We start from the raw sequence: 12,825 nt of genomic DNA on the forward strand, positions 1-12,825 counted from the left end.
AGATAGTATCTTTGAAATCAAATCCATAGCAGAGAATATCTACTTGCATGGAGAGTATTTTGCTGCTCAGTTCAAATGCAAGCACAAAAAGGACATTATTTTAGTTATAACAAGGGGGCTGTCTGCCACCTTTGCACTGTTTATGAACATTCAGAGTGCACTGCTCTCTTCTAGTACTTAGTTCATTATTGAGTTTGACTTCTCTATAGAAAGAATTGACTTCTTTACCTTTAACACCTTTGCCCAATTTGGGGAGCTGAATGCTGACCTCTTCTGTGCTATGATGGAAAAAGCCTTAAGGCAAGAGTTCTTAGTTTTTTGTTTTTTCTGTCATGGACCTTTTTTGGCCTAGTAACCTAGTAAAGTCTAGGGATCCCTTCTCAAAATACAATTTTTTAAAATAACTGAAGGAAAGGCTAGATTTCATTTAGAAATTTATAAAATTGACAATGTGTTTTTCCCCCTTCCAAAATTACATAGCCTTTGAAATCTTATTTGGACCCCCAAGAGTAAAGAATTCTTGTCTCAGTGGATTTCAAGGAAGATTAGCCACAATTTCATGATGTTGTCTTGGTAGCTTCACCAAGGTTTCACTTGTGTCTTCAAGATCCAGAAAATTCCTCAGTGACAAAGAGAAAAACAAGAGCATCAATCTTGATGAAGTTGATCAGCATACCCATATTGTCTGGGGATAAATCATAGAATGTTCAAGACTTCTTTCTCTTATATGTGACTTCTCTCCATTGGTGTTGATACTCTTTATGTAGTTATGACAGTTTGTTTCCAACATAAATACTGTCCCCACAAGACACAGATCCTTGACAAATGTAATGAGTATTAACAGAAAAAACTGGCATTAAAAGTACAAATTAACTTTGTAGTTTAATTATTTTTTTATTATATTGGCATAACCTAGCTATGAGCATTAAATATTCCTTTATTAAATTTTTCTTTATTCCTTTAAGGAGCAATTTATAATCAAATATGTAAAAGTCTTTTGTGTACTTTGGTAAAATGATACTCAGATATTTTATTTATTTTTTACTTATTTGGAATAGAATTTCTCTATCATTGCTTCTTGAGTTTTGTTATTATTTTATAGAAAATGCAGTTGACTTTTGAGGATTTATTTTATAGCCTGAAAAGTTGCTGAAGATACTAATTTTTTCAATGAACATCTTTATTGATTACTTAGGATTCTCCAAGTATACTTTCATATTGTTAACAAAGATCATTTCCTCTTCTTTATCTATCTTTTGTCTTTAATTTCTTTCTCTTGCCAGCAATAGAACCATCAAATAATAGTGGAGAGTGAGCATCCTTACTTCACTATCATACTTATTGGAAAAAAAGCCCTAGTGTATCCCCATTATATATGATGCATTGCTTTTGGCTTTAGATAGATGCTTTTTATGTTATTTAAAAATTTTTTTTGTCTGCATTTTATGGGGTTTTTAGGCTAAATGAGTGCAATACTTGTTCACAGACTTTTCCTATATATATTGATGATCATGATATTTTGGTTTTTAATATGATTATATTGATTTTAATGACGGACCATCCTTGAATCCCAGGTATAAATTTCATGTAGTCATCGTGAAGTATTTCTTGGATAAATCATTGACCGACAGGATTTTATTGAAAAATTTTGAGTCAATATTTATAATGGCATTGGTCTATAGCTTTTATTTTTATTTTTAATAGCCCTTACCTTCTGTCTTAGAATCAAAACTAAGTCTTGGTTTCAAGGCAGAAAAGTGGTGAAGTCTAGGCAATTGAGATTAAGTGGTTTGCCCAGGGTCACATAGCTAGGAAGTGTCTGATGCTGGATTTGAACCCAGTACCTCCTGTCTGTAGGCCTGGCTCTCAGTATACTGAGTCACCTAACTGCCTTTTAGTTTTTCTTATGTGTTTTATCTTTCCCTCTATTTGTATCATAGAAGAATTCTGGCATGGGTATTAATCATTCTTTAAAAGTTTGATAGAATTCTCTTGTAAGTCAGTTAGGAACAGGAGGTGGTTTTTTTTTTCTTTGATAATTCCTTTATAGGTAGATCTATTTTGTTTTCTGAGATTGTGTTATTTAAGGTTTCCATCTGGCCTTCTGAGTTTGGGTGTTTTTATATACCCTTAACTTCCCATCTTGGAATCAATACTGTGTATTGGTTCCAAGGCAAAAGAGTGGTAAGGGCTAGGCAATGGGGGTCATTTGACTTGCTCAGGGTCACACGATTGGGAAGTGTCTGAGGCCAGATTTGAACCTGGGACCACCTGTTTCTATGGCCTGACGTTCAATCCATTGAGCCACCCCTTCCCCCCCCCCCAAAGAAAGGTTTATTATTTTTATTAGTCTTTTTATAAGAACCAGCTTTTAGTTTTAGTTACCATTTTGTGGGTTTTTTATTTCTAATGTTTCTTTGCTTATTTTAAATTTCTTTGTTGACTTTTTAAATGCATATTCAATTCACTGATCATTTTCCTCCCATTTTGTTAATATGTTTTTAAGCTTATGTTTTTTCCACCAAGGATAGCTCTAGCTACATCCCCAAATTTTTGTATGTTGTCTCTTAATTATAGTTTTCTTTCACATAATTATTTCTATCATATGTTCATTAACTTACTCAAGATTTTATTAGTTCCATTCAATTCTGTGTCTGTTAATTGTCCTTGAAACAATCACTTTTTAATTGCATTATTGCCTATGAAGGACACATTATTTGTGCCTTTTTACATTTGTTTGCAATATCTTTATGTCCTAATACATGACCAATTTTTATTGTAAAAGATTCACATGATGCTTGAAACATGTATATTCTTTTCTGTTCTCATTTAGATGCCATAAATCTTTTAGCTCTAGTTTCTCCAGCAATATAAATTCCATATTTTCCCTTTTGTTATTTTTGTTAGACATATCCCAAACCAAGAAATACTGAAATCTCCCCTCATTATAGTATTATTGTCTATATATTCTTATCATTCAGCTAACATTTCCTTTATGAATTTGAATTCTAAGGTATTGGCGTATATGTTTATTACTGATGTTGGTTTATTATCTTAAGTTACTTTGCACATAATGTAGTTTCCTTGTTAATCACTTTTTGGTTTTTTTTAATGAGTTATTCTACACCATTCAATCCTGAGTTCCATTGTTTTTGGAACACATTATTCCATCCTGTTCTTTATTTTCTGGTGGGTGTAGAATATTCTTGTGTTATTAGGATATCTTTTCCTTTGTTTTTGAAAAAGTTTTTATCTTGATCACTTTGCAGAACTTGTTGAATTTAACTACTCCATGTCTCAGAATTTGCAGCTTCTGGTTTTACTGGAGGTGGTTTATTTTTCAATTGGTATTTCATTTTCTGTGTTCAGACGTTCTGACCAGTTCTCTAGTATTATTTTTTGCATTTGTATTCAGATCTTTTTTTGTCATGTTTAGATTTTTTCATTTTTTCCTGTTCTTATGGGAGACCCATGATCCTTAGGTTGTATCAATGCATCATTTCTTTGAGATCAGTACTTTTCACTTGCATGGTCATCACTTTTTTCCTTTTCTTTTTTGATTCTCTTCTTCTTCCAGATTGTCCCTTATTTCTGTGTATTTGCATTTCCTAACTCTTGTTTTTTCTTTAGTTTCTGTGATGGGACTTGACATTACACATTTCACTTTTTCTCTTATGCCCATTTTTTTTTATGCAAGCCATAAATCTAATCTCATCATTCTCATTCCTCTTTTAAACTACTCAGGAACAGTGTGATAGTCCTATGTTCTCCTTAAATCCCACAAGATCTTCTGTTGTTTCAAATACTGGATCATTTTCCTTTGTTTTGCAGAAATCTTTTACAACTCAGAAAACTTCCTAGAGTGCTTCTGTAGTATTGGCTGGCTGTCAACAGCAGCCTCAGCAAATTTCTCCAGCCTGATTGGTATCTGCATATGTGTGGCACTGGAAAAAGGATGGGATGTCGGGTTGGGTCCTTATGGCATATAGTGCAGCCTCACTGCCACTGATGAAGTAGATGAGGGTGTGTTGAGTGAGCTCAGGGTAGATCCTGTGTGTATTGGGTGTGTGTGTGTGTGTGATAAACATGCTTTTGGATTCTGGGTCTCTTAAACCATGGAGATGGCTTTATCTTTGGTATATAATTTGTTTTGGAGTGATTTGAGAGGTCATGGGACTTAGAGAAAATGTCTAGTCCTCTGTCTTATTGATCTATATTTTCACATGAATCCTCCATTGGGATTCCACCTAATGTGCAGGGGCGGGGAGGGGGCTTTTCCATAGATCTCTTGATATTGCATGAACTACAGTAGAACTTCTAGAATGTCCATCTTTTATCCCTCCAACTTGATATATGAACAACTCATCTCTTTTTCTGGCAGTGTAGCTCACATTATGTTGTTTGCACTGCTTCTCCTAAGCTATTTTTCATTTATGTTATGTTACCACTTATTCAAACCCACCATATACATTTACAAATCTGAAAGGAGACTAGCATGCTGTGATTCACACACAGGTGTATAACATCACTGGAAGAATAATGTTACCAAGAGGGTTCTTTTGTAAAAGGAGAACCTCAGAGTCATTAAAATTACTGCAGAGTTTCTCAAAAGTTAGAAGCCTGTTCTATTTGTTGACAGATGGAATTCTTTTTTCACTAATTTTTTTCTATATTGATTACTATGTTTAATTTTTTTTGGATGTTTATGGTGTGCATTTTGGAAGTTTTGTGGTATTCTGGAGTTTTTTGCAGTCAAAACAAGTCATTGGGGGCAGCTAGTTGGCTCAGTGGATTGAAAGCCAGGCCTAGAGATGAGAAGTCCTGGGTTCAAATTTGGCCTCACACACTTCCTAGCTGTGGCAAGTCACTCCATTACCTAGCCCTTACCACTCCTCTGCCTTAAAATCAATATATAGTATTGAGTCTAAGATGGAAGGTATGGGTTTTAAAAAATGTCATTCACAAATAGTATTTGGATTATTATACCATTTGTGAGAAATTTGTTCTTCATTTGGAATTAATGCTAGATATCTTATGTATCTGGGGAAGGAAGACAATTTTGGCCTGGGTCTTTTCTTCCTGTTTTTATGACTCACTTGACATTAATAATCAGGAGTCCATTAAACAAAGTTATTTCTGCTGTTATATCTTTTTAAAGTACCTTATGGTTTATATAGATATATATATATATTCTGACTATCTTTAATAGCCTGAAGATTTCACTATTAGATCAATAGGACCTTTGCTTTTAGTTCTTTCATTTTGTTTTTTTGGGGTTTTTTGGCTTGATAGCTTTATGTTAAGCTGTCTACACTTCCTCCACATCTCTTTTACTAAATGTCAGCTGGCCGAAAATAATGCTTTTTCTGATATAGGATAGGATTTTTAAAAAAAAATGCTTTGTCTTATGCATGATGTTGCTATAGGAGGAGTCAATTAATAGAATCATTTGAAGAATTTCTCTGATATTTCAACAAGATTACTCTTTCCCTTTTTGAATTTAGAGACATGAAAAATGCTGTAATTGGAAATAACAAACAGAAAGCCAACCTCATTGTTTTAGGAGCAGTGCCAAGGTATGTTTTTTTGTAAATGTAACACCCCCCTCCCCATATTCATAGCACATTCTGATTCTATTCCTTTCTAGTCTTAAGAATTATTTTTCTTAAAATTTTTCTATTCCTGAAAATGATTCTTAATTTTTCTTAATGATAGTCTGAATCATATAAAGAAAATGCCTCTAAAAACTAAAGTACCAGATAATTGATTTATCCAGAGAGTTTGTTATTTAATTCCTATCATATTGGAAATTTAATAAGATTATTGTTTTAGCAGTAAAAGAATATTCTAGATAAATAAGCAAAATTTGAAGTAACTTGGCTTATACATTGTATTAATACTATTATTTTCCTTCTAATCCTGATCCTTTGCAATTTCTCCTCTAATTGAGAGCAATTACTATATGGGACCCAAATACCATTTTTGAAATTTATGAAAATTATATTTTATTCATTGTCATGTTGTGAATTTTACTTTTTAGAATTACCATTTTATAGACTTTATGATTTCTTTGAATGAGAAGACCAAAAAAAAGTGACAAAATCATTAATTAAAATTGAGATTTTTAATTTGAAGAGATTTGGTACTATTTTACTTGTAGAGTGCCATCTATCAGTAGAACATCTCCCTAGGGGGATTTTTTTACATTTTACATACATATATATTTATAGTAACTATGGGAAGAAAAGGGAACCCTAATTTGAATCTCAAAGGAGCAAATCTTGTTAGGCTTGACTGCCTCTTGGCTCTGATATTTCTACAATTGTCCAAAGTACCAATGAACCATATCTCCTGTTATGTTATTTCTCCAATGTACTTATTTGGGATCAGATGGCTATAACTTTCTCAGTTGGTTCTGAGGTAGGCTTCTATGTTTTTGTCCAAAAAATGCTGCATTTATTTATTTTATGGAATTCAGTTCTATACTTGAAGGACCAACTAATGTTTGGGCTTGGATGGCATGAATCTCTAAAGATCTACTTGGAAGTCATAGATTCTATAGACTTTTGTTATCTTAGTTCTACAAAGAAGAATCACAGAAAATTATTAGGCCTTTAAAATATACAGACCTTCATTATATTTTTTTCAGTTATAATTTTAATTAACCAGTTAATTGAATCAAATAAGTTCCCCAAAATATCTCCAATGAGCTGAATCTATTGTACCACTTAAGTAGCTATTATATTATCTTTTTGTTGTTATTTAGTGCTGCTTTGTGTTTTAACTTTTTTCGTCTTTTAGTTTTTTTTAATTTTTACTTTTGTAGACTCTTATATCTGCTTCAGCAAGAAACTTCCAGCACAGAGCTAAAAACTGAATGTGCTGTGGTCTTGGGAAGTCTTGCTATGGGTACTGAAAACAATGTTAAGTCTCTCCTGGACTGCCATATTATTCCTGCCTTGCTGCAAGGTATGTAAAGTTCAAACCTTAATTTTAATGTAGTGCAGCTTGATATAGCTTTATGGTTTTAGTTTAATAAATTTGTTCTTAAAACTGAATCCCAGTTTTTATTAATAGGATTACTATCTCAAGATTTGAAATTCATTGAAGCTTGCCTTAGATGCCTTCGCACCATTTTTACCAGTCCAGTTACCCCAGAAGAACTACTTTATACAGTAAGTTTTATGAAGATGAAAATCTTCAGTTCTAGCAGTATAAATGAAATTACATTTTTGAGGTTTTTAATTTCTCCATTAATTTTATATAATAACTAATTTAATATCTAGGAAAAAGAAGTATTTCTTCATAGCTACACAGAATTTTTTGGTCCCATATGTTTGTTGAGCATCTGCTATGTACTTAATGCTACTAAGTGCTATGAGAGGGTATTTAAGATAGAATGTCTGTCTTCAAGACATATAATTAGGGGCTCTAAAATGTATAGATACAAAAAATTAACACAAATCAATTTATGATTAGATTTGAATGATTGAATGAGAAATGGAAGTACTAAAAGTTCAGATTTCTGTGGACTAAGAAAGAGTTTACAGAGAATATAGAAATAAGTTGGACTTTGAATTATAATTAGGTCTTACATAGAAAAAGGGAAACAACATTTAGGCAGTCAAACCACTTTGAAGAGTGACTCAGAGAAATGTGCAAAATGCATTCTGAGGACAGTGAATAAATTAGTTTGGTTGGAATGAAGAGTTTATGTAGCAAACTAATAAATGTTAAGACTAGAAAGAAGTTACCAAGTTTTAGAAAGTCTTGAACAGTAGAAAAGGGAAGTATTTATTTAGACCCCCCAGAGTCTGTGTGCAACACATAGGGCAAGCAGAGCAGAGACTATGAAAGCTAACTAAAATAGCTGCCAGAAAAAAGACAGAGCTGAGGATCTCTACAGCAAGTATAGGTATTCCTTTCAATATTGTGATTTTCCCCATTGTGATATGTTTTGACATATCATGTATAGGCAAAAGAAACTGAATGGGAATTTTGAGGGAGTTTTGCAGAAGCCACTGAACATGCAGAGGCCAGCAGATGATGAAGAAAAAGTTTAGAAACTCAGAAATACGTAAAATATATGTATAGCATTGTATGATATAAATATTTTGTCTTTTAACAGTAAATATGCACAAGATCTTTTTTAAAGTTAAAATAAGATAAATGAAAAAATTAAAGTTTGTGAAAAGAACATAAAAACCAGCAGAGGACACACAAAGGCTAGAAATGTAGAGATATCTTAACATTGACCTACATATAACCTAAGACCAAATACTTAACTCAAATTTTACAGTAAGGCACTATAAACACCCATTAAAGAAAAAAAGAAAAAACTTTACTACTGTGAAAAGAGGGCCAAAATTTTTTTCATGGATTTTCCACATCATGGGGGCACTGTGGCCCTAACCCCTGGGATGTGGAAGGGATATCCATATTGGATATCATGGACAACATAGACAATGTGGACAACAATCATTGGATAACATGGACAAAGAGAATTTTGCATTGGCCTGCAGAGTGTGATGTTATTCTCTTTCAATGCCAAGTAACATCTGTTTATGCACAAAATGCCCTAGATTTTTAAAAAGTAAAGGGACTAAAAGAATACAATTGTCTTCTCGGCTACCAGGAATAATGAAATGTTGCAAAGATGAATAGAAGAGGGGCAACTAGGTGGCACAGCGGACAGAGCACCAGACTTTGAGTCAGGAGCACCTGAATTCAAATCTAGCCTCAGTACTTGCTAGCTATGTGTGACCCTGGGCATATCTCTTACCTCCATTTGTCTAGTCTTTGCCCTTCTGTCTTAGACTAAGACAGAAAGTAAGGGTTTAAAAAAAAAAAGATGAATGGAAAAAGTGCTTCAAGGAGGAAATTAGAAAAGGTATATGAAGCAAGAACTTTTTGACAATATCAGAAAGTCAGAGGGTAAGAGATTGTGACATAGAAAAGGAAGGAAGGTTGACCAGTCAGAATTTGGAACTAAGTAACTAATTTGAGGCTTTTTCTGTAGGGAGTCATTAGACTATATACTAAGGAAAATACATTTCCTTGAGCTTTGGTCCATAGGTGTTATATATAAAGTAAGGGATAATCCTGGAAGGGTCAGAGGGAAAAGACAAGAAAGGGTTGTTGTTGACTTCTTAATAGGAGATGTTTTTCAAACTCAGTTAAATGGTGGAATGGTCTACTGATTCATAGCTGTCACCTATTTCTAGTTATTTCAAAGGAGAAAAAAGACATTATAAAAAAGAATCTGAACTGTGATAAAGTTCTGGGAAAAAACTGAATACTTTGTGAGTATAAATGATATTTTCCTTATTAAGGCTGATTGAGGATAGGGGAGTTAAAAGAAAAAGGCAGATTGAGGAAATTAAGAACAGATATATCTGACAATGGTACTTGGATTTCTATACCATAGCTTAATAACATAGGAATGGTGGCCAGGGATATAGTATATTTGTTGGCAGGTCTGAAGGAAATACATTGATTGGCACTGTAGCTTCTAATATTTAAGTCTTAATACAAAGTATACAAAATAATGCAAAATACAAAGTCTAATACAAATAACTTGAAGACCAGCAAGGCTATGTATATATAGCAAAAATTGCAAGATTTGCAAGACTAATTATTAGCCTTTGACCTAGCAATTCTTTTGCTTTTCATTATAATGGGAAAAGATCTATTTGTATGATATATTCATAACTTACAGATATCATAGCAAAAGACTAGAAATAGACTAGAAAACCAGAACTGTATACATATAAACCAGAACTAATATTTAAAAAATACAGACTCCGAAATTTTGGGCAAATTAGAAAAATGAATACAAATGCATTTTTTAGTTTCTAGGATTCATCAGTTCTACTCTGTTAAATGATGTAGCAAGTATGTTCTGGGTTCAGCCTCCCAGAGTAGGTGTTAACTAGATTATGTTATCCCTCATGTTTCCTGGAGTACTCTAAGGAGCTTATAAGTGTTTCTTCTCTACTGCCTTGACTAGAGCCTCCACCAATTGTCTCTGCCCCTAGGAGTCAGTGAGTAGTATCCTTGCTACATTTAACCACTTAATGTCAATTGGCTTTTATAAAGGGATATTTACTTTAGAGAAAAGGAAAAAGGTGTGAACATTTCTCCCTAATCCCTTGGACACACACCCTCTTCTATTACACCTCGATTTCTGGTGAGAATAGGTTCAAACATATAGCCCAGTTCTTAAAAAGCATTGGTCTCACCAAGGTCACATCCAAATGCTGCATTGTTACCAGATGAGTCCTATTCTCAGTTACTATTGGACTAGGTCCCAAAACGCATTCTTTACTTCTCCAGGGCATTGATGCTGAGCTGGCTGCAAAAACTTTAGAATCTGGAATGCCAGAATATCTAAATTCCCCTTTCCTCCACAGAATCATAGTCACTAATCCCTTTAACTAAAATGATGAAGCAACAAGACCAAAGCCTATTTTCATTGAGTCACATATCACATTGTTTAAAGTGGGAAAAATGCTCAGACTCTTCTTACAGTTTCTTTCTGGTTGCCATCCATGAATGAGTCAAAGGAAGAGTGTCCAGCCAAAGAGAAAAATGACCAAGTTATTCATTTAGTTGCTAGAGATTTTTCGAAGAAAACTCCAGTCCTGATCATGTTCTCGGAACAGAACTAGTTTTATAATATATATACCTGCACAAATCTCTCAAAGGTACCTTCATTACATGTAATCATCACTGTCCCAGAAGCAGGCTCTCTAGCCTCTTTTCACATAGGCAATTTGCATCAACCAAGCACAAAATCCTTTAGATTTTTAATCCTTAAAATTTTTAATCCTTACAGCTTGTGTTTATTTGATTAATATTTTTCATTAACTATAAATTTATAATTAAAATTGCTTTAGAAACTTGATTAGAAAGTGGAAACTAGTATAAATAATTGAGGATTAGTACAAAAGAATAGCATGGTCTAGTAAAGCGGTGTCAGGAAAAGTAAATTCCAGAATGCAGTGAGGCAGACAGTGAATGCTGAAGACTACAAAAAAGTTTTTTAAAGTTATATTTTGAGCAAAGAGGCAGAATGGATAGAGAACTTGATTCAAAATCAAGAAGATAGGGCTTAATTCGTACCTCTCAGAAAATAATAGCCCTAATGACCCTTGTCAAATATTTAACCTCTTAGTGCCACCAGTAACTCTTTAAGAAACTAAGTTTTACAGAAAGTCCTGATCTGTTTTGAAAGAGGAATTTTCTTATCAGGGACAGTTGACAGTTATGAAATTACATTTCTGGTTTGTAAAAATAAATGAAGTCAAGAGAATAAAAGAAAGGTAACAACTACAGGTTAGGTTAGATTGGATAGGAGAATGATCTTTGGATTGGAAAGGACAATAAAAAAGGTAAATAAAGGCTTTTATATTGAAGATAAATGAGATGTTAAAAGAGTATCTACAGGTTCAAATGAATAACATCTAGATTCTTGAAAAGAATTGGCAGATATTACTGAGTTACTCTCAGAAATCTTTGAAGAACCATCAGTAATGGAGAGGGCTGCAAAACTACAGAAGTGCATGATTTTCAAAAAAAGGGAAGGAAAGTTCAATCTGCAAACTTCATTTACATGAGGGATCCTGATTCCTCTTCTGATAAAATCCTAGAATATCTTATTAAAGGACTAGCTTATGATTGTTTTAGAAACAGAAGACCTGATGACTTAAAACATGAAGTCATCTAACCAAACTGACCTTCTTTCCCTTTTTCTAAAAGGTTAATACAATGACAGGACGGAAGAGTGCATATTGTTAAGTATTTTTGACAAAAGTGCTCATTCTTTCCATGTGGACAAGATGGGTAGATATGGGGTAGGTAGGTGAACTGATAACTGATATTGAATGACTACCAAAAGATTAGTAGTCTTAAATTGTGAACTTGGAGGAAGATCTCTAGTGTGGTACCTGTAAGTAGTGTCGGTTGTTGCAGAGGAGGATTAAAGACTTTTTTTTTTTAAAGCAGGGTTAGTCACTGGATTTGGTAATTAAAACAATTTAAAAAAATACATTAGTAACCTTTTAGAGAGCAATTTGAGAGAGAACAAATGCTAAATTTACAAGGGTAAGAAGAAAGTGCATGATAAACAAATTGAAGTATTAAATATATAAGGACCTCAAAAAGCTTTTGTTGAAGGGAGAGATTCTTACTTTTCATTTATGAGACCCTTGATTAATTTTTTCCTAATACTGATCAGTGACTGTTGATCTCAAAAATTTCCCATACCTGTCTTAAACCCTGAATGTCAGTGAACCTCAGTAATTTATGTATTTGTAAATCTTAGGTCAAGAGTTTTCTTGGCATAGAAGGTAGTTTTTTTGTTCTTTTTTTTTTTTTTGCTAGACTATAAGGAGGGTCTTAGTGTTACAAAGAGAATTTAGTGATAGTAGAATAACCATCAAACTATAATATAGTAGAAATAACCTAATAATATTTGAGAATGAAGAGAAGATAGTTGGTTTCATACTTCAACTTTGTTCTCTCCCTACTCGCCCATCTTTCTGTGATTAATTTATAATCCAACAAATTGAGGTGATAAAGTCCAAACCCTGGAATTTCAGAAACTCTGCTATTTTTATAACCTGCTCTGTTCTTATAAAATTCATAGGGTTTATCATATAATTTTAGAAAATAAGAATAGAAGGTATATATTTTATTTTTACACTATGGTTTCTTTGAATCTTATATAAGAAGTCTATTGTTACATTAAAATGCTGCTATATTTTCATAATGGATTTTTTCAGTTATTTTATTTATTTAAACTGTCCTATTTATTTATCAAGT

General features: G+C 33.1%; 1 protein-coding gene across 5 annotated transcripts in view; it reads left to right on the top strand.

Annotated features, from left to right (window-relative positions):
• Window positions 1–12,825, top strand: part of ARMC8 (armadillo repeat containing 8) — a 116,026-nt gene that overhangs the window by 37,109 nt on the left and 66,092 nt on the right. For all 5 annotated transcript variants that reach the window (XR_467287.3, XM_007493928.3, XM_007493930.3 and 2 more), the window contains 3 exons: window positions 5,505–5,576; window positions 6,827–6,969; window positions 7,078–7,175. Coding sequence is in view for 4 of the 5 variants with exons in the window: in XM_007493928.3 (XP_007493990.1) it covers window positions 5,505–5,576; window positions 6,827–6,969; window positions 7,078–7,175 (313 nt within the window). In the remaining variant the exon portion in view is untranslated. The remainder of the gene's footprint in view (window positions 1–5,504; window positions 5,577–6,826; window positions 6,970–7,077; window positions 7,176–12,825) is intronic.

This window comes from Monodelphis domestica, chromosome 4 (genome assembly GCF_027887165.1).
Source record: "Monodelphis domestica isolate mMonDom1 chromosome 4, mMonDom1.pri, whole genome shotgun sequence".
NCBI lineage: Eukaryota > Metazoa > Chordata > Mammalia > Didelphimorphia > Didelphidae > Monodelphis > Monodelphis domestica.